The sequence below is a fragment of the Diaphorina citri genome, unplaced genomic scaffold (assembly GCF_000475195.1).
Source record: "Diaphorina citri unplaced genomic scaffold, Diaci psyllid genome assembly version 1.1 scaffold2724, whole genome shotgun sequence".
In the NCBI taxonomy this organism is placed as follows: Eukaryota; Metazoa; Arthropoda; class Insecta; order Hemiptera; family Psyllidae; genus Diaphorina; species Diaphorina citri.
Genome location: NW_007380141.1, coordinates 4,030 through 30,431, shown reverse-complemented (window position 1 = coordinate 30,431; position 26,402 = coordinate 4,030). Strand labels below are relative to the sequence as shown.

General features: G+C 39.2%; 4 protein-coding genes across 4 annotated transcripts in view; 2 read left to right on the top strand and 2 right to left on the bottom strand.

The window, feature by feature from the left end:
- Positions 1–838: 838 nt before the first annotated feature.
- Positions 839–2,571, top strand: LOC113471635 (probable inactive protein kinase DDB_G0270444; the record flags this gene model as incomplete). Its single annotated transcript, XM_026830940.1, has 2 exons — positions 839–1,557; positions 2,209–2,571. Coding segments are annotated over 2 exons (1,082 nt in total), but the record flags the coding sequence as incomplete, so codon positions are not given.
- A 794-nt stretch (positions 2,572–3,365) lies between these two features.
- LOC103519429 (vacuolar fusion protein CCZ1 homolog) lies at positions 3,366–5,247 on the bottom strand. The gene is made up of 3 exons (XM_017448196.2): positions 5,142–5,247; positions 4,456–4,694; positions 3,366–3,671 (listed from the first exon to the last, which is right to left on the bottom strand). Exons 1-3 carry the CDS (start codon positions 5,245–5,247, stop codon positions 3,492–3,494), a joined length of 525 nt encoding a protein of 174 aa, XP_017303685.1. The 3' UTR covers positions 3,366–3,491.
- Positions 5,248–6,441: 1,194 nt separating this feature from the next.
- LOC103519428 (bromodomain-containing protein DDB_G0270170) lies at positions 6,442–21,016 on the top strand. Its single transcript, XM_026830939.1, has 9 exons — positions 6,442–6,496; positions 6,864–6,985; positions 9,379–9,760; positions 10,574–10,703; positions 10,838–11,336; positions 11,557–12,537; positions 12,837–13,324; positions 14,121–14,236; positions 19,205–21,016. The coding sequence occupies exons 1-9, from the start codon at positions 6,442–6,444 to the stop codon at positions 19,594–19,596; spliced, it is 3,165 nt and encodes a 1,054-aa protein (XP_026686740.1). The 3' UTR covers positions 19,597–21,016.
- A 2,777-nt stretch (positions 21,017–23,793) lies between these two features.
- The window catches only part of LOC103519427 (vacuolar protein sorting-associated protein 4-like), a 3,618-nt gene continuing 1,009 nt past the window's right edge, over positions 23,794–26,402 (bottom strand). The window contains exons 3-5 of the mRNA XM_026830937.1: positions 25,278–25,379; positions 25,033–25,233; positions 23,794–23,846 (exon numbers count right to left, since the gene is read on the bottom strand). Of these exons, the coding sequence (XP_026686738.1) occupies positions 23,794–23,846; positions 25,033–25,233; positions 25,278–25,379 (356 nt within the window). The remainder of the gene's footprint in view (positions 23,847–25,032; positions 25,234–25,277; positions 25,380–26,402) is intronic.

Genomic DNA, 26,402 nt, shown 5'->3' with positions numbered 1-26,402 from the left:
TAGTAGAAGCTACAATTACAATTACATGATTCATGGAATGTATACTATAATGCGAACACATTCATGGAATATAAAAAAATGGTCTGACTTGATTGTGATAGTAAAATAGTCATGTTATCAGAAAATTCTCTCGATATGATGACTGATAACAGTTATAACTTGTTATAAGTCATGTCATAACACATTAGGGAGGGTTCGTAGTTTCATCTTGGACCTAAGTGGAACTTCGAAGTTTTATTAAGATAGATGTTCGAACTTCGACTCTGCATTTACAAGCATCCATTATTGAAGTACCTATCCCAGCAGTCTAAACAAAAGGTCTCGTGTACAAACCTAAGAAATACACGAAACCTTGTTTAGACTGCTAGGATAAAGGGACAGAAGAGACTTTTTAGTCTCATTCGAGCAGGATAAACAAGGTATATTCTATTCTGATGTTCTATATTCTACCTGTCAGGTCTACCCGATAGTAAGTGGCTGGCCTTACATACAACCCATTTCATGTTCCATATCACACACACACACACACACACACACACACACACACACACACACACACACACACACACACACACACACACACACACACACACACACACACACACACACACACACACACACACACACACACACACACACACACACACACACACACACACACACACACACACACACACACACACACACACACACACACACACACACACACACACACACACACACACACACACACGTACAGATACCAGATTGTACTTGTTGGGTTCCTTATTGCTCATTACTCTTACTCATGCCTGCTGGTGGGTTATGATGAAATCATTGTTGAAGAAATATGTATGAGACTTGAATTTCGACTCGGAATACAATGCCATAGGAAAAACGCTAGAAGACAATCGGAGCATTATTGCAGCCATAAACCAAAGCCATAAGCAATATCACAAAATTGAACTGGAAGACGCTCCATTAGATGGGGTAGAAGATGAAACACACATCGAAGAAAAGTCTGAAAAGCCTGCGAAAGATATAGCAAATTTGAAATTGGATCTAAAGAATGACATACCTAAAAATATAACTTCTGAGGATATTACAATCAGCCCATCTAAAGACAAACCGTCAGATATAACCAATATTACCAACAATAAAGACATATACACTAGTAATATATACAAGGACAGTCCCAATGCTTCACCTCTACCTGACTTAGTTATAGGCTCAGTAGAACTAGATGAACATCGCATCCAAAACGATCTTAAATATGAACCTAGCAAAGACAATGTCCAAGAAAAATTAGACATCAAATATGAACCAAGCAAAGAATATAACCAAGAAAGGTTAGATATCAAATATGAAACTAGCAAAGACGAATACACCCAAGGATTGGACACTGAACAATGTGAAAAAGTTGACATCAAAGGAAACGAACATGACACCGTTTCGGTCCCAACAAACAAGAAGGTTCTCCAAGTAACTGGCGACAGTTTGAATCCATTTGGAGACGATACGGATGATGATGAACCTCTTCACGAAGAAAGTATCCAAATCCAAGAAGAGAACATCAAAATCCAAACAAATGAAGAAAACATCAGGATCCAAAACAAAGAAGAAAACATCAAAATTCAAACCAATGAAGAAATCATCAAAATCGGGGACAAAAACACTTCCTTGAACGACACCTCTAAGAAATCCCTATCAAACGCATCATCCACCAAAGATATCGATTACCCGGAAGAACTTAACCCTTTCGGTGATGATGACGAAGATAGTGGGCAAGAAGTGTCCCTGGACATTTCAAGGACGTCTGAATCGACCAATCCCTTTGGAGAACCTGAGGATGACCTTGACAGAACCAACCCGTTCTTCAGTGACCTTGAAGAGGAAGAGAAGATGGAGCTGAAGAAAACGCCCGTGCCAACACCCAGGTAAGAGTTTTTTTTTAGGGAATCGTCTGGCTGCAGGACATTAAACAGGGAGTAGACCAGCTTAGTCTTGCTAGGGGATTGTAAACAGGGAGTATAGCAGCCTGCTTTTCCCTTGCTAAAGAAATAGTCAAGTTTGAGTGCGAAGGGCATCCGCTCGTAAAATTTGTAGCTAAAACCAAATGTCAGCCCAAAGTAATCACCCTAGGGTGGGCGGGTTGAGAGGCTGGAGAAAAAGACTGACCCTATTTAAATAGGAAACGGCTAGGAATAAGAAGATTGAAGTTAATACAAAATCCAAACAAATGAAGAAAACATCAGGATCCAAAACAAAGAAGAAAACATCAAAATTCAAACCAATGAAGAAATCATCAAAATCAGGGACAAAAACACTTCCTTGAACGACACCTGTAAGAAATCCCTATCAAACGCATCATCCACCAAAGATATCGATTACCCGGAAGAACTTAACCCTTTCGGTGACGATGAGGAAGATAGTGCGCAAGAAGTGTCCCTGGAGATTTCAAGGACGTCTGAATCGACCAATCCCTTTGGAGAACCTGAGGATGACCTTGACAGAACCAACCCGTTCTTCAGTGACCTTGAAGAGGAAGAGAAGGTGGAGCTGAAGAAAACGCCCGTGCCAACACCCAGGTAAGAGGTCTGAATCGACCAATCCCTTTGGAGAACCTGAGGATGACCTTGACAGAACCAACCCGTTCTTCAGTGACCTTGAAGAGGAAGAGAAGGTGGAGCTGAAGAAAACGCCCGTGCCAACACCCAGGTAAGAGTCAATAATAGTAGTAGCCTACTGCTGGAGTAAAGGGACTTTTCAGTCCTATGCGAGCAGTATAAATAAGCACTATTATTATTATAAAATAATTCGGGAGAAAAAAAAGATAAATAAAATAAATAATGGCCTAAAAAAAAAATATCTCTATCAAACCTCTTGAAAATAAAGTCAGCTTATTTGGCTTGCTTGGTGGGTAAAGCATCTGCCTTGTAAGTGCTCGGTAGCTGGTTTGATTCCTGCCCAGGGCGGATTTTATCCTGAAGGGATAAGGTTCGTTCTCGGAACGGCTGGCTTTCTCCTATCCTGTCCTTCTTCTCTCTTCGCTTTCAGAACGATAAGACCTTAGCTGTTACAGTTCCCTTTATCAACCCTTTTGGAAAAAAAGGTGAACTCATTTTACCTCTAATATCTCATCACCCAACAAGAACAAGCCTTCTCCTATCCTGTCTTCGATTTCGGGACGATAAGACCTCCATAGCTATATACAGTTCTCTCTATCAAACCTCTAGGGGGTCTCGGAACGGCTGGCTTTCTCCTATCCTGTCCTTCTTCTCTCTTCGCTTTCAGAACGATAAGACCTTAGCTGTTACAGTTCCCTTTACCAACCCTTTTGGAAAAAAAGGTGAACTCATCTTACCTCTAATATCTCATCACCCGACAAGAACAAGCCTTCTCCTATCCTGTCTTCGCTTTCGGAACGATAAGACCTCCATAGCTACGTCTGCTACATACAGTTCTCTCTATCAAACCTCTAGGGGGAAAAAAAGTTCATCATAAATATTTCCTTACCAAACCAGTTGTTCGTGGCACAGGAACATGGAATATTTAACAAACGGAAACATAGCTTGCATAAGATTGATGCAGGATTGAATATGCAGGAATGTCATCTTATCAAGGGGTAGGAATTGAATCCCTTGGAATAAGTCGAGGATATCACAGTTCTGAATACGAAGTGTGGGCAGGTACTGGAAATAGAGACAGAGTATTTATATTTATTTATATTTTGATTGAGGAGCAACATCCGTGGCAGTGCTATCACGCTAGGCTTGCACACTGGAGGTTCCTGGTTCGATTCCCAGTGGGGCCGAAGGTTTTTTTTTTTTTGGCTCTGCATTTGGAGTTTGAAAATGAATACCAGTAAAGGAAGCACTTAGTTGTCTTGTGATACCCACAGAGGTTGTGAAGAAGCTCTCTGTTTTACCACAACCACAAAATAAATAAATGCATTATTTTTTTTATTTATTTTTTTTTCAACATCCGTGGCAGTGCTATCACGCTAGGCTTGCACACTGGAGGTTCCTGGTTCGATTCCCAGTGGGGCCGAAGGTTTTTTTTTTTTAATTTTGTTTAGTTTGAGATAATGGTCAAGTACGATATCATACATATTTCTAGACATGGTCTTCACTTGGCTCTGCATTTGGAGTTTGAAAATGAATACCAGTAAAGGAAGCACTTAGTTGTCCTGTGATACCCACAGAGGTTGTGAAGAAGCTCTCTGTTTTACCCCAACCACAAAATAAATAAATGCATTATTTTTTTTATTTATTTTTTTTTTATATGGCCTTGGTTGCTATGTGCATTTATATTACATAGCTATGGTACTCATATTCCTCACAAGGCTGAGTGGGCCCCGCATTTTTTGTATCATGCTGAAAATAGAACCTGGATTTCCCCGCATGCAAGGCGAGTGCAATGACCACTAGACTATGGGAGCTGACATTGCTTTACCACAAAGAGATTTTTTTTTACCTTCTCGTAAAACTCATCCAGTTGAGTGAGAAGTGAGTCATGCGACTGTGTCGAGAATGTAGAGATGAACATTTTACACTCCCTGTACATTTGTTTGAGAACACACGAGTAGATTTCATTCTGAATATGATCATTCTGATACACAACATCCCCGTCTACAGTACGACTGAAAGGCACTTTCAGAACCTGCAAGAATATTTTTTTTTTAAATAGATAATTGTATGTATTACAAAGTTTTACTGAAAGAATAATAAATAATCTCATTCAATTTTTGTCGATGGTGGGATTCGAACCCGGGACCTTCTGCATGGCAAGCAAGCGCGTTACCACTGGACCAACCGTGCCCCCAAACCGATAAGGTTCCTTCTCGGAACGGCTGGCTTTTTCCTAAGCTCCTGCTGTATTTGGTACGATAATAACTCCATTGTTAAAGTTTTATTAACACTAACGAGGATCTAAGTATCACAGATATTGTGAGATTTCAAATGGCAAGTGTGACTCTTTGCTCAATAGGCCGAGGTCGTATATGTTTATATTTAGTACTAGACAAAAGTCACTGCATGAATACTTGCTATAGGCTGTCTGTCTGACTAACCTTAATACCTGTAATGGTGTCATATGTCTCAAAGGTCGATATGTCAAATTATTATTCTCATGTGTTAAGTAATCTACACTGGCTTATCGACCTTTGAATTTGAAACACATGTAACTATTTTTCTGGTACTCATCTAGAACATTTGAACCTGTAGTCTGAACATCTGAACCTCTAGGCTTGATACTAGTTGCATACATGTGTTGTAGATGCGTACCAGAATAATAAATTTAATGTCATGTATATCAAAGGTCGAAAAGCCAGTGTATGTACATATTTCATTACATTGAAATGGAGGTCTTTTCTGACGAAATTCCTGTGGGCGGAGTCCAGTTATTACTTAACAAATGAGACTTGTAAGATTTATATCAAATGTGGGAGAGAGAAAGAGAGGAAAAGAAGGAGAAGGTGTAATAAGTGAGAGAAAGAGAGAGAGAGAGAGAGAAGGAGAGGGGCAAGAGAAAGAGAGAGAGAGAGAGAAGGAGATAGAATATAGGTAAGGAAGTGAGAGTATGAGAGAGAGAGAAGGAGAGGGAAGAGAGAGAGAAGGAGAGGGAGAGAGAGAGCGAGAGAGAGAAGGAGATAGAGGGAGGGAGACAAGGAGAGAGATATAGGGAGAGAATGTGAGAAAAAGAGAGGGGTGTAATAAGTATGGAAAGAAAATTAAAGGCCTGAAGGCAATTTGATTAACTTGGAACTGCTTTAGTCCTATGTTTGACCCTTTTGATGCCAATAGGCCAAATTCTAGTGGTCACAGTTTTTTGTTCCCCCAAAAGATTTAATTAAGGTTACTCTTATTGTAACTGTTGATATAGAGGGAATCGAAAGCAAAGAGAGAAGGATGACAGGATAGGAGAAAGCTAGCCGTTCCTAGAACGAACTTTACCTCTTTAGGATAAAGCAAGCGCTTGTGCCACGGATGGGGATACCTTTAAAGATGTGTCCAGTGTCCACACTGCCTCGACCGCATAGATTTTCCTCGTCGATCGACGGCCGGTCGACGGCCAAACATAGTCGACTGGCCCTCGATCGCCTATGTTTGGACATACCTGAAGAAGTCCTTTAGTAATCAAAGGCCATTTCTCCATCATAGGCACATAGCAATGTCGCCACACTACTGCATACAGGGTGTTTAACAAATGATCGACTATGTTTGGACATACCTTAAGAAGACCTTTAGTAATCAAAGGTCATTCCTCCATCATAGGCGCATACATAGTGTACATAGCAATGTCGCCACACTACTGCATACAGGGTGTTTAACAAATGATCGACTATGTTTGGACATACCTTAAGAAGACCTTTAGTAATCAAAGGTCATTCCTCCATCATAGGCGCATACATAGTGTACATAGCAATGTCGCCACACTACTGCATACAGGGTGTTTAACAAAATGACTCACTCGAAATATATCTCGAGTGTGAAACTTCAAACTTGTACCTACCAAGGTGCTATATTTCTCCCAGGTCTTTCTTGTGATATTTGGTGTATTTAAAATACATGTTAGGGGTAGGGATGGGATATTCGACTCTTTTTGAATATTCGAATACCACGATTCGATTCTTTTCAAATATTCGACTCAAAGAATCGACTCTAAAAGAATCGCGATTCTTTTGTAGTGAGAGAGAGACAGCACACAGGATCACTCTCGTAACCAATGAGATTGAGTAGTTTGTAGTTGTACAGGGCACGGCAACGTAGGTACAACCTCGACTCTTCAAAGAATCGCGACTCTTCAAAGAATCGGGATTCTTTGAATTTAAGAATCGCGATTCACGATTCTTTTGAAATATTCGACTCTTTGAATCGACTCAGAGAATATTTACCCATCCCTACTTGACACATGGGCGTTCGGCCCCGACCTAGACACCACAAACATTATCAGAGGAGTTACTTGGGTGGTGCAGTGGTTAACGCGTTGGACTTTGGATCTGGAGGTTAGTGGTTCGAGTCCAAGTCAAGTCATAAAATTTATCTAGGTGCAATAATGGGGGAACGATGTTTGTCATAACTTGATACTTGAGCATTTTTTTTTTTATTATTATTTTTTTTTATATACATATATAATTTCACGGTTACATCCATTTTACAGAATATAATCTAATCTAATCTAAAAACTAGGTTATTAAGTTTAAACAAAATACAATTTATAGCAATATATGACATAATAGTCAATCTATGACATAATAGTCAATCTCAAGCATTAGATAACAACATTTATAGCAATAAGCTTAAGCTTAACACAATTAAGAATCCCTTTGATCCCTTTTCAGGGGCGGTATTTAGGCTCTACACAAAGACGGTTGACCCCGACCTAGACTTTACCATCATCAGATTTTACTTTAATCAGTTTAGGTGCGCTACCTTCCAATCTAACTACTCTGGCACACAGACAAGTTTCAACACAAGCTGCCATTGACACACACACTCAATGTAGTATTGTCTGGACCGGATGCGACCAAAGTTTCCTCTTAACCTACTTCCATCACTAGGCCGAACAACAATAGATTACCCCAGACCCCAATTGACCAATCACAACACAGATAATAGATCTGGTATTGTAATAATAAAGGAAGGACGGACTAAAAAACAAATCTCCAATGAATGGTTCAACTATAGGACACTTTTTTCCTCTTCTTTTTTTTTCGAATTCTGTGTCGGTGTGCTTATGTTTTGTTTTACACTATCTCTTTCTCCTCCTGTTCGTTTTGGTATTTATTTTTGTCTGAACATTAACAGGCTGCTTTGGAGCATCATTTGCCCCCGGTATCTTCTCGTCTCTTATGTGATAATGTGTACGAGCAAATCTGTTCCACCATTTACCGACCGGTGTATGACTCCCCTATTTTATTTTATTTATATATTTTTTCTTCTTCTTCTTTCTTTTTTTCTTTTCTGGGTAAATTGTGAGTTCATTGCTGTCACTTGTGTATCCATTTATTCCAACTCCCTCAGCTGATCTCTCATTCAGCTTCCGAGAGTGTTTGTTAATGTGTTTTGTCTTGTCGAATTTTTCTATCAATGTCAGTGCAGTGTTTTCTTGATGTTTTTTTGTGTTTCTAACCTTTCGTCTGTGTTAATATTGTCTTCAAGTTTTTGTACTTTCTAATTTGTCTATTACCTACAATAGCTACATAGTGTCATTTTTACTTTCCTTTTTCCTACTAGTCTCTTGTGTTGTCTTTTCCACTTTTTTCGAGTGCTTCGAGTAGGTATCTGTTGCAGTGTTGTCTACATGTCTAAATCCCTTGTGTGGATCTGTTTCTTCACAAGGTACCTATTCACTGTGTGCGTTTTGTGTTTTTAGTAATTTTGCTACATTTTTCAAATATGTGTTTGGAATTTCGATCTGGAAGTTTCGTTTTGCTCCCCATTTCAAATGTGTGCTTGCTGCGTATTTTTGCTACCTACTTCAAATGTTTAGTCGAAATTTTTGTCATTTAGAAACTTCTCTGTCTACTGTATCTACTAACATATTTATAACATTATAAGTTCTTAGTGTATCTACATTTCGGGAGTCTGTTAACATGTTTACAACTTCATGGAGTACATTTCAGTAGCTGCCATTTTCTATGCTGCCTTTAGTCAGATTCTTTATAACGTCAGAAACCAGAAGAAACGTCTAACGTCTCTATGTACTAACGTCAAACCGGCATTCTTGTCTACATTTCTAAATTGTCTGTATGACTTCATTCTATTCTATTCGAATTTGGCTGCGACTTTCATTTCATCTTGTTTCGTGCATGGTCGGCTATCTATTTATCATTTATTTATTTTTGTACCTCGTATTCCCAAATTCTGTCGGGAGTTTCAGCTATTAATTGTGTAACGTGTACTGTCACTTTAATTCTTTCTTTCCTATCCGTTTCTTGAGTTTTTAATTTATTGTTCGATTGTTTTTCCAGATCTATTGTATCAGCTTGTTAAATTTTCTCGTGTTTCATTTAATTTAATTTTATTTCTTTTGAACTTTTTTTAGTCGCCGCGGCGCGATATCTGTTTCATTCGATAGATCTGGGAGACCAATTGACCAATAGCAACACAGATAACCCACTATCTGTTGGGAGCATCACAGGTTACCGGATATTTGAAATCCGGTGGACATAAAAAATCTGGCGATAACATCACATGACTTTCCTTGTCCTATTAAATTATGCTGGGTTTCTTAGGTATTACCTACAATATTATAGGAAAACTTTGAACTACACATGACATGATGGTAGTGTGTTTCTACATTTAGCCTTTTTAATTAAAATAATAATAATAATATTTAAAAAATAAAACTAACCCCAGACTCTTTGTCTAATCTCTTTCTCCTCTCTGTCCACAGTTACCAGGCGTTGATGTACCACAGAAAACAACTTCCCCAGCACACCGAGAGCCAGGAGCGCCCCGCGCACCTTCCCAACCGCCCTCAACCCTGCCTGGCTCGCTCAAGCTAAACTCGTGCTCCCTATGCGGCGAGAAGGTCTACCTCGCCCAGAGGTTTGCCTTCAACGCGCGTCTCTTTCATCGGACTTGTTTTAAATGTGCCCGCTGTCAGTCGCAACTGACCTGCATCAACGCCTACGAAACGCACACCGGGCAGTTCTGCTGCGAAGTGTGCCCGGACGAAGAAGAGCGGAGTCTCACCGACCCGCTGCGGTCCAGTGACCGTCCAGACGGTCACCACGCCATTGGTGACGACCGCTACCATGCTGAACTGAATTCAGGTGAGAGAAACCGGTGAAAGCTTAAGCTGTGTCCACAAATCGTCCACGCCATCAATCGACGTCGACTGAAACCGTTCACGGCCTCGACAACATAGATTCACCTCGTCGATCGACGCCGTCGACTGTGTGTGGACACAGCTTTAGGCCAACCGGAATTTAACGAGTCAGATTATCTCGGAAGTATCTTGCGTTTGCAGGCGAAACTACAGGTCCCAGGTCCCTAATTGTTGCTTCATGTTTCGCACTTAGCTTAGCCTCGACCAAAGAGCTCTTGTACGAACACCATTGACTAGATGGGGCTTCATTTGTGCCATAATGACCGTTAGGAGAGACACAACAGACACAATACTCTTCCATTCTGGAGAGTTACAATCAAGCGTCTACAAAATTTAGTTTGATTTGGTTTCAAGAATTTTCACAGCTGGGGTTTGAGATAAATGTTGACCTGAAAATGATTTTCCCTATTAGTCCAAGGAAATGAGAGTTTTTAACGTTAATAGCAGGGAGGGGTTTCTGCCTAAAAACCTTTCCCAAAATTTATTCGTAATTCGTACAAATGTGATGTCAAAGCAAGAAAACTCCAAAGACCTTGGCAGCTATGTGTATAGACTTTGTAGTGACGTTACTTCCATTACAAAAAAAAGTAAGAAAATACCTCACCGGTTAGTTAGATTAACGTAAACTTTTCTTTAAACAAACTATTCAAGTATAATCCCAAGTTGAAAAAGAGAGAGTGAGAAAAAATGTATTGTAGAAAGGCATGAAAGGCAATCATCACAACCTAATGAATTTCTTTGTTTCGTTCCATTTCAGATAAATCAACCAACCTTCTCACTGATAGTGAACCTTCAACCCATTGTGATAGCAATCTTGTTACTGCCTCTGTGGAATCCACCAACATGGAGCGTAATATGGATAATGATGATCTCAATATATTAAACAAATGCACCACGGACGACGACAAAGTCAACAGTGTACAGAATAGCATTCGATTCTTCGACAACCCGGCACCAACCAAACCCAAACCGGACATGAAGCAATACAACGCCATAATGATGATCTCAATATATTAAACAAATGCACCACGGACGACGACAAAGTCAACAGTGTACAGAATAGCATTCGATTCTTCGACAAACCAACACCAACCAAACCCAAACCGGACATGAAGCAATACAACGCGAAAAGTGTTTGGAACGATCTAGATCAAGACGATGGTAAACGATGGAGCTATCAGAAAGCAATCGAAAGCAAATATAACAATAAAGATAAAGAAGACATCACGGGAAGTAAGCAAAGTATCATCTTGGACAAGATCAACAAGATAAAGGAAAGCCAAGATAGAACCAAAAGTAAACTGCGTGAACCTACCAAACTCAAGCGGTATTTCTCACACGACGAAACAAATGGGAATACGAATTTGAATTTAAGCTACAAGTCACCGTATTCAGATGATAATCGAAGAAAATCGTTGAATATTGAAGTCGCGTCAAACCAGACACAGTATAAGTCAGATAGACCGCAGAAAATAGGAAACATCAATTTGAACAATAGCAAATTGAAAGAATTTGAAAAAGTCCTCATATTTATATCACTGAACTACTTGAAAAATGGAAGAAAAGAAGCATGTTGCCAATGTAGAGTCCATTGATGCAAAAGGCGCAGTTCGATTATCACTTCGTTTGATCAGTTCTATCATCGGTCTTTATTTTTGCACGACTCCTGTAATAACACAATTATGAGAAATGGGAGACCAAATTATGATTTCATAGTCTAGAAAACCAATTATTTCTTAAGTCCTCATTTCCAATCAGAAGAAAAACATCTCGAACAAATTTGAAAATAGAAATTCAAAACTACTAGAACCAAGTGACGCGGTAACAAATAATATAATCAACGAAGATAACGAGGTGAATATGAAGAAATTGAATCTAAACAATAGTCAATCCGATGTAGACAAAATTAACAGTGAAAACGGACGCGCAAAAGATATCAGCCTCTCTTCGACAAACCTAACGGAAACTAGTTTCCTCAATATTTCTTCAACGTCGTTGAACAAAGAAGAAATCCACGACAATTTGGATGAAGACAGAACAAAAATTGACAGAACAATTCAAAACATTGAAACCATAGCGCAACAAATTGAAGACTTGACGTGTAATGTAAATAATATTGTAAATAGACATAAGAACGCCGAAATTGATATTCATGAACCAGAAACCAACACGGGTGCCATAGACGATGTTACTAACGAAAATTTCGACTCGGAATACAATGCCATAGGAAAAACGCTAGAAGACAATCGGAGCATTATTGCAGCCATAAACCAAAGCCATAAGCAATACCACAAGATTGAAATGGAAGACGCTCCATTAGATGGGCTAGAAGATGAAACACACATCAAAGAAGAAAAGTCTGAAAAGCCTGCGAGAGATACAACAAATTTGAAATTAGATCTAAAGGATGAACTACCAAAAGATGCAACTTCTGAAGATATTACAATCAGCCCATCTAAAAACAAACTATCTGAAATAACCAATGTTACCAACAATAAAGACATATACACTAACAACATATACAAGGATAGTCCCAATGCATCACCTCTACCTGACTTGGTCATAGGCTCTGTAGAACAATTAGATGAACATCGCATTGACAAACAAATTCAAAACGAACATGTCAAATATGAACCTAGCAAAGACAATAACGAAGAAAGATTGGACATCAAATATAAACCAAGCAAAGAATATAACCAAGTAGACACGACCACAATAATAGTAGTAGCCTACTGCTGGAGTAAAGGGACTTTTCAGTCCTATGCGAGCAGTATAAATAAGCACTATTATTTATTTATCTGGGGCTAAAAATTGGAAAGACATATTTATTTATGGATTCCTGGGATCAAGCATAAAGTTACATTGAGATAATTTTTAAGACAAATAAGTCGATAAAAGACAAAACAGACCAGCGACGATAGAACGTTAAGTGCACCAGTTGGGGAGCTCCGACTTCCGTCCCGAAGGTCAAATCCGAGTTCCGTCCTCGAACTGAAATTTAAGATCTATTTCTTTAACAGATGTATTTCTATTTTTTACCAGGAGTCAAACTGGAAGACCTCATTCGTGCCCGATCCGAAGCCCAAGCCGACACAACTCCTTCTAAAGAAGTCAACAAATCAATTGAAGACTCATCGACTGACCCTTCAAAAGTCTACCCCAGTCCATCAAATGAAAATCCTCCCCAAGACTCCCTTACAGACCCTTCAAAAGACTCGCTTACAGTCCCTTCCAAAGACTCCCCTGCAGCACCGTCGACAACCGAGCCTTCCAAAGACTACCCCAGTTCGCCCGCCCACACGGAAGAGCTGGTCCTGCAGCTGTTCGAATTAGTAAACGAAAAGAACGACCTCTTGCGGCGCCAAGCGGAACTAATGTACCTGCGGCGCCAATATCACTTAGAGGAAGAACATGCAGAGTTGGAGTATCAGATTAGGAGCCTTATGTTGAGACCGGCTAAGAATAAGACCGATGCGGATAAGGAGCGGGAAGAACAGCTTATCCAGAGGTAAGAATAGAATATGGTAATAATATAATCTAGAGGTAAAATATAGGGCTTGTTGTTGGTGTTTTAGCTGTAGTCGAATGGTGATGGCAGAATGAAGAAAATATATCTTTTTATATCAGCCATACACCGAGGTGATGGTCTCTAGCCATGTTTAATTGGCTCGTCCTGAACCGCAGTCAACCATCGTGAGGACTTGAGCTTATTCTTTAAAAGCAGAGAGAACCCTTTGAAGCTATCAGCTAGCTAGGCTGGTTAAGGTTAGCTGTTCTTCTCCATGTTTATAGCACAGCCAGACGGTAGTCTACTCTCTGTTTAACGTCCCCTAGCTAGACCACAAGAAATTTAGGGCTTGTTGTTGGTGTTTTAGCTGTAGTCGAATGGTGATGGCAGAATGAAGAAAATATATCTTTTTATATCAGCCATACACCGGGGTGATGGTCTCTAGCCATGTTTAATTGGCTCGTCCTGAACCGCAGTCAACCATCGTGAGGACTTGTGCTTATTCTTTAAAAGCGGAGAGAACCCTTTGAAACTATCAGCTAGCTTGGCTGGTTAGGGTTAGCTGTTCTTCTCCATGTTTATAGCACAGCCAGACGCTAGTCTACTCTCTGTTTAATGTCACCTAGCTAGACCACAAGAGTCTAATGTAGCAGTTGTTTCATTGCTACGAAACAAAATCAACGAAACAAAATGAAACTTTTTTTCTAGTCATCAGAGTAATTAGGGGTTAGGATTAGGTAACGTGCAGAAATTGCAGAAAAGTCTTAATTTCCCTTTGGTTTTTGTTTCCCCTCAGACTCGTGGAAGTGGTAGAGCGGCGGAATGAGATAGTGGAACTTCTGGAGAAGGACCGGCTCAAGGAGCTAGAAGAGGACCGGAGTGTCACGTCACAAATCAACATATTCGCTCAAGGTTCGATTTACATTCATTCCATTCACTTATAACACCACCACATTTTTATTACTATTTGTTTATTTACTTAATTTTCAATTTTTTTCGTCATTAAACAATGTGCTAAAGCGATGGCCAGCACCACAATTTATGACACACCCTTCTGTCATCAGCTCTGTTTTTTATTCCGACGCCAATGCCGCGTTGATGCGTGTTTTTTCATTTCACTTCCCCTCCTGGCGTATCTCTTCAAGTGAACCCCGCGTCCTAAATTCCGGAAGCGACTCCCGAGTAGCATTCAGTTCCGCCATATTTGTTTTGTTTGGTTTCCACATTTTTTACCCCCACTCCTGACACCAAGTGAACGTCGAGTGGACGCCACGTTGGAATGAAAAACACGGCTGTTATTTCATTAACTAACTCAAATGACATCAATCTAATCTCACAAATCCCATGGTTGCCAAGACATCAGTCTAATTTCACTTCCCTGATTGTCAAGTTTACAATCAGTCTTGAAATTCATAGGAAGCCCTCTTCGTAATACATATTCTGACCAGAAAAGCAATCAATGTTTCAACTGGATGAAGCAATCTGATTTATCTGATTGGTTGATTTCAAACATTTTAACCAATCAGATTACTTAATCCAAGAGAAAACTTAAACCAAGTTTGAATTCGGATTGAGATCCCGGGCATTAGTCAATTTTCATAATACAAGCCTTTTTTTATACTGTCATAATTCCATTTACTCATTTTTTTCCACTTACAATTTTGCTCTTTTCTATGTTTGTGCATGTCTTTACTCACATTTACTTTATAATATTTGAATATTAATTTTTATAATTTTATTACTTTTTTATGTTCGATTACTTATAAATTGGTTTGACCTCTATTTTCTTCGGTTGAAATAAACCACTTTCCTCTAAATTATTATTATTTTTTTTTCTTTTTATATGCATATAATATGTTTTCATAAAAAAAAGTTAACGTCGACGCAAAAACTACAACAGCACATGGAATGTTGCAACCATAACTGAATTTTTATTATTTACTCTATTAAAGTTTGCATTTTTTAATTTAATTTTAGTTGTTAGTAGATTATTTATTTAATATAAGAATCTTATCGATTTCTGTACTGGTTTTCAAATTTTGTTTTAATTTTCTTAATTATAAGTAATGTTTTATTTCTTCATTAATTGAGAATTTATTTGCATGAATTTGTCAAGTAGGTACCCACACATCTTGGGCCGCGGTTAAATTGGATGGGTATTTGGTTTTACAATTTTTAGTAAGATTAATTAGTCTTACAATATTGTACGAAGGAATGAATTTTGATCAAGGGTGGAAGGTTAATAGCTATGGCATTCTCCACCTTATTATCTACTTTGGTTGGGATTCAAACCCTGGAAAACCGAACCCTGAAAGAAAGAAAAAAATATATAGGCCAATATCACAAAACGAGGGGGATCAAACCCTTGCTTTTCGTTCTAATGTCTCCAAATTTCCGAAAAGTCTGAAAAGTTTTCAGCCCCATTTGTAACCAACATTGTGTGGCATTTGAGGCATGCGTCAACTAACTTTATAAGGGTAAGTCGTATAATAACCGTAGCAACCTGCTTACGCACGTAATGCTTTGAACTCTTTTTTTTGCGCCAAACTACCATTACAGGGTTTATACGCGACCTGGAAAAACTGGAAAAGTCATGGAATCTGAAAATCGGCCAAAAAGTCATGGAAAATCGTGAAAATTCAAAGAAGACCTGGAAAAGTCATGGAATTTGTCATTCGGTCAAAAATTGAAAATGTTCAAATTAAATATCAAGTTTTTTTCCGAAAAACGGCCTCAGGTAAGAGTTTTTTTTTAAGGGAATTGTCTGGCTGGAGGACATTAAACAGGGAGTAGACCAGCTTAGTCTTGCTAGGGGACTGTAAACAGGGAGTATAGCAGCCTGCTTTTCCCTTGCTAAAGAAATAGTCAAGTTTGAGTGCGAAGGGCATCCGCTCATAAAATTTGTAGCCAAAACCAAATGTCAGCCCAAAGTAATCACCTAGGGCGGGCGGATTGAGAGGCTGGCGAAAAAGACCGACCCTATTTAAATAGGAAATGGCTAGGAATAAGAAGATTGAAGTTGAAGTTAATAACGGACAAAAGGAAGTGGTTTTATTTAAAAAAAAAAAATGTATAGGTACCTATATTTACAAAAAAAAAATCCTTGTGTGTGAACTGTTCACATAAGAGACCATTGTGGTCAGATACGGTCCTCAATAAGGAGTGCTGTGAAATAGGATATACGATTTGATATTAGATATGATTTGGACTTGATAAGAAGCTCTCTCTAGCCTGTCCTCCCTCTCTATATTGTAAGTGATAGCTGTCACAATGTGAACAACGTCAGATTTCAACACGAACTTACTCAGAAGCGGAGGGAAGAAAAGATTTGGGGAGCACTAAAAAAAAAAAAAAATCCTTGCACATTCTTTTTCATCCATGCCTATCCAAGAGCGAAAAAGTCTCGTTAGAAAATTTCAGCCCTGCCCGGGATTCGAACCCAGCACCTCCAGGTTGAGAGTCAGTGTTCTTGACCACTCGGCCACAGAGGTGAGCTTCAAACTATCACCTACGCGTCTATAGCTTCCTCATTAGGAAACTCTGGTGGCCCCACCTCCCCCTATCCAATGTTATGTGGCTTCTTTCCCGAAATAATATCAATTTACCTGGACTATACATTATATCTATGTACCCATATATTATAATTTACGTTATACTCATATGTATGAGTTACACACTACTTGAAATTTGAGCTCCGTGTTTTGCGGTCACTCAACTTGGCTGCGATTTTCTTAATGGGCGGCTGGAGTCGCTCATTTTGTCATGAACAACTGCTTTATTGGACTTGACAGTTCTGTAGCTTAGTGTGTCCACTTTTTTTTATGAAGAGGTTTGATAGCGGGAACTGCAACACACCAGAGGTCTCATCGTCCCGAACACAAAGAAAGAACGAAAACAGGATAGAAGAATGCCGGCCGTTCCGAGAACAAATGTTACTTATTTTAGAAGATAAAATCGCCCAATTTGTTCGTCCGTAAATTAATGTTTTCCCCCCTTTTTACAATTAATTTTCCCTTCTCTTTTAGAAAAAATTAAATTTAAGCAAGGTCTTTTGTGACAAGCATTTATGCTTAACACAATTAAAATTCCTTCTTTTTTTTCTTCACAGGAAAACCTATCTCACGACACCAGAGCCGGCGCGCCGCGCTCACAGACCCCCCTCTGCCGTAGGGGGGCGGGGCAGTATGACTTCCCTCGTATCCGGCACTAGTATGGCCTCTCGCAAGAAGAAGCCCGCGCCCCCACCTCCCCCGTCGAGTCTGGGTGTGGTGTCACCTATACCCCCGCCAGTGGTGAGTAACCCTTCGGCACTGATTGGTCGAATCTTTGTTGACCGAACGATAGTGACGTCTGTTAGAAAAGACCGTTCCCACTTGACATTTTGCATTTGCTGAAAATAACCCATTACCTTCCTCTCTCTTCCAGTCGCCGAGAACCAAAAAGCGTCCGCCACCCAGCCCCCGAGTATCGACCCCCTCGAAACCACCCTCCAACACTGAAAATATCCAACCTCCTAATAGTTCTGTCAAAACCAGCACTGTTCATCGATCCAATAATTCCCTCAATACTGAAAACATTCGCAGTGGCGGAGCTACAAGCACCCCCGCCGGGTTCACACCCCATAAGAGCACTTACGGGCAGTGGCGACGAAAGAAGGGGCATGCCCCGCCTGTTCCCATACCTCAGAGGCGAACTATAGCTCCCATGTCAATGGAGAATGTAAAGCGAGAACTGGCCGATATTGAGATTAAGCAGCAGGAGCTGGAGAGACAAGGTAAGTTCAGAATAGAATCGAATAGAATTTACCTTATTTCTCCTGATTGAAATGAGGCAAGTCCCTTTACCACAACATCCAGCAGTCTAAACAAGTCTTATGGTGTAGTGTTTTTTTTTTTTTAATGAAGGGGTAATCTTACTGATTTTTAAGTACCTCCGCCCCCTAATTTTTCTGGAAAACTCATGAAAATTTTCTGGAAAAGTAATGGAATGGTCATGCAATTTCATTCCGGGAAAAGCGTATAAACCCTGCATTAGAAACTCTGCCAACTTTAATCTTTATACTACTTAATTCCAATCCATACACAATACATTACTTTCCTTCCTATAGGACAAAGAACGTAAAAAGACCACTCTGAGACTTATGTGCTGGGGGAAACTGCCTCAAAGAATGGGTTAAGCTTATATACGAATACGAATCTTTCTACTTCTTGCCCTGTCTGCTTTATTTTGTATCTTTACTTATGAAATTGTTTCCTTCACCTTATAAGACACTTTGTAGACCCTTCTTCTAGATTCAGCTTTGACTGTGTATGTAAGATCCTTCACAATTGGTGCGACACTGAAAATAGAGTACCTTTCTTCCCCAAAATAAATGATCTGTAGATAGAATTAAAGAAAGTAATCTATGGGGTGGAATTCGATTAAAAAAAAGTGTATAATATGTATGTGGAAGACTTTTCCCCCTCATAATTATTAGTTATCACTAGTTAGACTTTGCTTTGTATATTTCGTTATGCCCAACTTGCCCTAACAGGAGACCTTGTAAATTTTGTGTGGAGGAAAGACAACAGATGATTGGTATTTAATGAAATGAACCCATCATGTAGGGCATTGAGAGCACTATAATTGCTCAACTCTTTCCGTGGGGACATTCATTTTTTTTTTTTTTTTTTTTTTTTTTTTTTTTAATGCTTTTCAAAATATTCTTACATATTCTTGAGAGTTCATTGCAACGTTTGGTGGTCACAACTTTATCATGGACACTCGTAGCTATGTTCAAAGCCCAGAAGAGGTTAGGTAGTAGAACAGCCGCGGGAGACACCCAATATTCTATTCCTATTTTTATTCAGATAATAATTTCCCTCCTCTTCTCTCCCACAGACGATTCCTCCGAACCCGAGACCTCCCGGTTGTCAGTCAAGGACACCAGCGACACGGCGTCCATCAGTAGCAAGAAACATCGGACCCTGTCTCGGGCAGTCGCTTCCAAACTAATCAAAACTCTGCCCAAAGTGACCGCCCTGGGGAAGCACCACCGGAAAAGCAAAAGTCACGGCACCGCACCTAGCTCACTCGATTCCACGGGACATAGCTCCCTCAATAGCACCTCTGAAGAACCTGCCTCGCTGAATAGCACTAAGGAAGGCCACAGCTCGCTGAGCACCACTCAAGATGAGGCTGTAGAAGACTCGACTTCCGTCAATAGTGCGAACTCGCCCAAGAAATCCAAAACCCTCAAGCGGAAAATTCTGAATAAGATTCAGAAGTTGTGAATGAATTTTGGTGAGAATACAGAAATAATGGGGGGAAAATTACACCTAATAGTTGTTTGTATTTCAGAAATTGCAAGACTTAGGGCCGGGGCATCACAGTCTATGGACTGCTTCAATGATTAAGGCCGAAGGCCAGAAAAAGAGTGTAAACTCCGTAGTTTTAATCTCGGTTTATGCAATTGGCATTTTTTTTTTTTTATCAGTCAATCAGACTGCTTTGTCCGAGAGTTAAACTTAAAAAGAGTTTAAACGCACTTTGTGGCCCTAAGAAAAGTTGACCATAAATATTGCATAATTGTTCAATTTATTAATAATTAACTAGCGGAAGAGAGAAAAAAGTTCAGACTGTGATCCCCGGACGGAAATTATTAGTGCCTTTTTAGAAATTGGAACTTTGTCAGCTTCTTTTGCTTTTTAATTTTCCATTAGATATTAAGCTCTTAGCCATATTTTGCAAAGCACAATTTTTTTACTCAATTTAGTTTTGAAATTGTGCGGTTTTGGCCAGCCACTCACGCTCCTACTGCGGAAAGTGTGGCGGAAAAAGCTTCCAACTTCTGTCTTCAGACCGTCTGAAAGATCTAAGACGCTCCGTCTGTCAGACCGCAGTGCCGAAACGTGTGTGCCACACTTTCCGCAGGAGCATGAGTGACCGAAAAGACCCTTGGAAATTGTGTCAATTTATTTCATTTTCCAACATCAGAGTCAATTTTATATACCTTCATGCCTTGAGAGAAAATTACTAATTTCGTCTGTCATACCAAAATGTAAGTATAAAAGAAACTTAAATTTTTAAAAGAAAATCATTTAATGAAAGTTGTAAATTTGTTGATTTAATTAGTTATTTATGTTTCCACATGTAGGGTACCTTATTGAAGTTAAGTTTTAAGAGAGTATTCTAAGCTGTTCCACACTGTAGTATTTTGATTTTTACAGTATTTAATTTCCTTATATTTTGAGTATTTTCGAGTATTACTCGTTAATTTCATGAGAAGGTTGGTTGATTATATTCAATTGCTTTATTTTTTTAGGTCCCCACTTTACCGCCACTTTTATAGCTTTCGAAAGAAAATTCCAAGTATTTCTTTTCCTTTTCTTTAATTATAATTATTTATTTATGGGAAAAAACGAAAAAGAAAACTGCTTATATTAGACTTCCGATTAAGTTCTAAGTTGTTTGTGAGCAAAAATGATGACATGTTTAGGTATTATTTAACGTCTAATTCCTAGCACTACTTATTGTATTTTTATATTTTTAAGTTAGGGTTGTGGAATAGCTCGCTGCTTTATATTTTTTATATCCCTGCCGTATTAAATAATTGTTTTCAGAATTTAGGATTGTTATATTCTGCTAACCTAGGGAAAAAAAAAAAAAAAAAAAAAAAAAAAAAACAAACAAACAATTTTTAGACATTTATTTGAAAAAGTTTATTTTAAGCCAACATTTTTCTAGACATTTTCTAGGCCATTGAAGTAGTAGACGTCTACTATCCTTTTTTAGACAAAATGTAGATTGTATTTTCTAACTAAGGCAATAGGATTTATTCTTTAATATTTCACTTGTGAATTACCTACTTTTTTAGGCGAGGAACTTTTCAGTATAGAAATTATTTTATTTAATTATTTATTAAGTATTTATTTTGTATTATGTTATTATTATTTTTGGAACCCGAAAAAGTGATAAATAAATATAATGATTATTTTTTTAGATTGATTGCTTTTTTTATTGAAACAATTTTTTTTGTCTCTTTTTCTTTCTTTTTCTTCAAAAACATTATCATTCGTTCTCTTTTGACAAAAATTTTGATGACAAATTCGAGGAAATCAGGCTGTATCTCGCAAACTATTGGTGTAAAAAAAGTGGATATAACTCGAAATTTTTTGATATTGGCTTGTTACAAGCGCATATTTCGTGAACCATCATTCCTAGAACCCTTACATGTACACCGATCGATTTCTCGTGAAAAGTTACATAGGAAAGACTCCTTGGTCATCTTAAATACCCTAATGGAAACTCTTGTTTAGAAAAGTTACATAGGGAAGACTCCTTGGTCATCTTAAATACTCTAATGGAAACTATTGTTGAAAGAAAAAAAAAATCATGTTGAAATATTTGGAGATATCACAGAGAGGAGAGAGGGAGCAGAGAGAACCTTCCAGTCTGAAAGCAGAAGAGAGAATGAGCTCTGACAAAAATCTAGGTCTGAAGAAACCTCCCCTTGACCCCCTACTACCAAAAACCATGTAGGGGGTCAGGGGAAATGTAGGGGAGGATTCTCCTACATTTTGACCATAGGTTTGAAGTTTGGACATTTGGACTTAATTTACTCATTTCCCCTTCATTTTCATAAGTGGAAGGTCCTCACCGATTTCTCTGTGATAAGTTACCAATGCGCTGTATCCGCGGTTTGTTCGCGGTATCCGCGGTTTGTTCGCGATATTCGCGTTTTGTGCGCTGTATCCGCGGTTTGTTCGCGGTATTCGCGTTTTGTGCGCTGTATTCGCGGTATCCGCGGTTTGTTCGCGGTATTCGCGGTTTGTTCGCGGTATCCGCGGTTTTTTCGCGGTATCCGCGGTTTGTTCGCGATATTCGTGTTTTGTGCGCTGTATCCGCGGTTTGTTCGCGGTATTCGCGTTTTGTGCGCTGTATTCGCGGTTTGTTCGCGGTATCCGCGGTTTGTTCGCGGTATCCGCCGTTTGTTCGCGGTATCCGCGGTTTTTTCGCGTTATCGGCGGTTTGTTCGCGATATTCGCAGTTATAGGTTCGTTCTCAGGCAAACGCAGATTTTTTTTTTTTTCAGCTTTTTTTTACCGCAAATAATTGATGTTTTAGATTTTTTTGTGAGAGTTTAACAGTTTCCCTTCTTTTTATGCCCCCATTTTTGGATTTCCATGACAAAGAATACACTTCTCACATGATTTGAGAAGTAAATATTCTGAAATGCTTTAATGACTGCAGAGATTGCTGTAACAATGTGTAAACCCTAGTATAATTACCTAGCTATAAAACGTAATCTATCATATCTAAATTATCTTTCATCCAGGTAAGTACCACTGCTTTAAAAGTGAGAGGCGTTCATCTGTTTTACGATCATGTGTTACAATAACCTTCACACATGTATTACTTTATACAATATATGAGTCATGATTTCATATGTTTATTTGTGTTGTAGTAAAGGCGTGACACAACTTTTAGTGGCTAACAGAGCGGAATCGAGCATTGCACAATAAAAAGTTACTGTAAACAAACCAACTCACTGTAGTTTAGGTATACGAGTAGATAGGTGTCTTTTTTTTTCAAGAGGTTTGACAGAGGGAACTAACTGTTAGGGTCTCATCGTCCCAAAAGCGAAGAAAGAAGGAAGACAGTGTAAGTCTGTACGTTAGCGCGTACAGGCTTACAGACCCTAAGATTTGGAGGTTAGCGCGTCTGTCTTGTAAGCGCTAGGCCGGGCCGGTTCGATTCCTTCCCGGGGCGGATTTTATCCTGAATGGATAATGTTCGTTCCCAGAACTGCTGGCTTCCTTCTATCTTGTCTTCCTTCTCGCTTCGATTTCGGGACGATAAGACCTTAGCAGTTACAGTTTCTTTTATCAAACTTCTCCAAGAAAAAAAAAGTAAAAAAAGAAAAGATCAATCAACATCTTCAGGAGCTCTTAGATACACCTGCGTTTGTTTAAAATGTTAAAACGTAAAACACATATTACCAAAGCTCATTTCTTGCAAGTCCACAATATTACGTCCGTATGACTCAACCCAAAGCTCATATTTCACCCGACTCTTAGGAGTAACTATTAAGTTTAAGAAGAACATTACCTGTCTACTTAGCCTACATAATTATGTTATGTCAGTCATATCACATAATTAGGTACCTATGTTAGATCAGCGATTTTCAACCAGGGGTACGCGAGAAAAAATTGTGTATTGGCGGACAAAAGCAAAATTTTGAATTTTGACGGCTTATCCAGTACAGTCCAGAAAAGTACTGAATTTTGACCTCAAGGTACTGAAGAACTGAATTTTCATTTCAAGAGGTGCAGGTGCTGAGTGTGTTTAAAACTCAGAAGTAATGGTACACATCAACCTAGGTATGGGTACCCGGTACTCATTATGATGGTAGGGGGGGTGAGATTAAATCCGGGTACCCCAGGGGCCCGCGGACCGCTAGTTGGAAATCACTGGTTTATCTCCTCTTACTAGTTCTTATATTTGTTATTAGCATTGGCAAAGACTCCATGTACCATGAACTCTATAAGAGTAATGAGATGACCCAAGTTACAAATCTCCCATGCATGGAACATGAAAGGCAGGTACAGATTATTTCTGATAGATTTCAGATCTTTGTCAGATGTTGGCGTTTTTTTTATTATTATTATTTATTATTATTTTTTTATTTATTTAATAACAAAAACACACCAAACCACTATCCTTTTTTCGGAACGGCTATCTGTCTCCTATCCTGTCTTTCTTTTCTCTTCAATTTCGGGACGATAAGACCTTAGTTACAGTTCCCTCTGTCAAAGAAACGGAAGATTGCTAAAGGGAACTGTAACTGCCATGGTCGTATCGTCCCGAAAGCGAAGAGAGAAGGAAGATAGGATAGGAGAAAGCCAGTCCTTCCGAGAACGAACATTTCCCATCAGGATAAAATCCGCCCCGGGCGGGAATCGAACCCGCCGCCTAGCGCTTACAAGGCAGATGCGCTACCAACTAAGCTAACTAGGCTGGCAGAATACATTGCGTACCTCTTCGATTTCGGGACGATAAGAGCTCCGTTGTTACAGTTCCCTCTATCAAACCTCTTTGAAAAAAAGTAGGTATGTGGTTCCCAAAGAAAATCGTCGAGTTAAAACTTATAACTCACATTATTCGGTCAATTATAATTGAATTATCAAACAATTCAGGAGTTTATGATCTCTTCAGAGTTCTTCTGATAACCAAGATAACTAGATAACTTGCTGGAAGTCTCTCATACATGACGACATCTACTAAGATGGTAGGTGCCTATACCGAGTAGGTATATAGCATTACTATGACTACATTAACAACCAATATCAACTAAGGTGGTACCTATCTTGCTTAAGACATGGTAAAAGTAGGTTTTCACCTTCCAGTTTTCACTTTCGAGATAGCATGGTTCATGAGTTAACCGAGTCCTAAATATATACAGCGCCTTGTGTAACTGACTGACTGACTCACTCACTGACTCACTCACTCACTCATACTAATTCTAACCCACTTCTAGATGAGCTAGGAAGATGCGGTTTTCTACTAAGCTAACTAGGCTGGCACATGGGGGGATTCTGTGGGTAAACACCATGGAATATGCTTTGGCACTCAGTTCAAGTTGAAAATTCATATTTCCATGGTCGAATAAAAAAAAAGTCACATAATAAAATGGGGCTATAGTGTTAGGGGGAAAAAAATCCACTCACCTATTTCATCAATAAACAAGATGGCGGGCGCAGCGAGGCGCGCTCGGTGGAAGAGCTGAGTGACATTCTGTTCCGCCTCGCCCACATACGGAGAATACAGTTGCGCAGCGGATGCGGCTAAGACTCGGTACACTGAGTGCGCAGCTAGGGTGCGCACCAAAGAGGTTTTTGCGCACCCGGGCGGACCATACAGGAGAATACCTGAGGGAAGAGAGATATAAACCACATAGGGAGAATATAGTTGCGCGCTGCGCAGCGGACGCGGCTAGGACTCGGTACAGAGTGCGCAGCTAGGGAGCGCACCAGAGAAGTTTTGGCGCACCCGGGCGGACCATATAGGAGAATACCTGAGGGAATAGATATAATTTTAAAAAAAAAACTGGACTCGTGTACAGTTATCTACCAAATCCGCAGTACATCATCGTATTTTCCTTTACAAATCTTCAGAAAATAACTTTTGTGTCACACTGTACGAGTAACGAAAGGTGCCTTCTGATTGGTTCGAACCTATCTTGCTTAAGACATGGTAAAAGTAGGTTTTCACCTTCCAGTTTTCACTTTCGAGATAGCATGGTTCATGAGTTAACCGAGTCATATCATCGAAATATTTACTCTAAATGCATAAGTAATTACTATAATAAATTACTTATCCTAATAATTGTGATACTAATACGTGTACCAATATTGTAATTATTAGAGGTTTGATAGAGGGAACTGTAGAGGTTTGATAGAGGGAACTGTAGAGGTTTGATAGAGGGAACTGTAACAACGGAGCTCTTATCATCCCGAAATCGAAGAGAGTAGGACAGGATAGGAGAAAGCCAGCCTTTCCGAGAACGAACCTAATCCCTTTAGGATAAATTCACCCCGGGCGAGAATCGATCCCCCGGTCTAGCGCTTGCAACCGAGCTAACTCTATAGGCTGGCAATTTTTTTCCTTATTCTTCAGTTACCAAGTATTTTTCATCATCATTTTCTACGCCTTACGCTTACGAACATTTTTTCTTCTGTCGGAGTTATATCCATTAAAGAGTATAAGACCAATTGAAGGGTAATTTGTTACGATGACTATTACCAGTATTACCTTTAATGACTTTAGCATACTTCTGTCTCTTCTCTGACTGATAATAATACTACCAACACCATAATATATCAGATAAGGCCAGCAAAACTTTTCCTACGTTTAATATTTTGCTCTCGCTTTTAGTTTTGGAACACGCTTTGAGGCCAGCAAAACTTTTCCTACGTTTAATATTTTGCTCTCGCTTTTAGTTTTCAGTTTCATAGAGTTTGAGGCCAGCAAAACTTTTCCTACGTTTAATATTTTGCTCTCGCTTTTAGTTTTCAGTTTTCATTTCTTCGAAACAAGG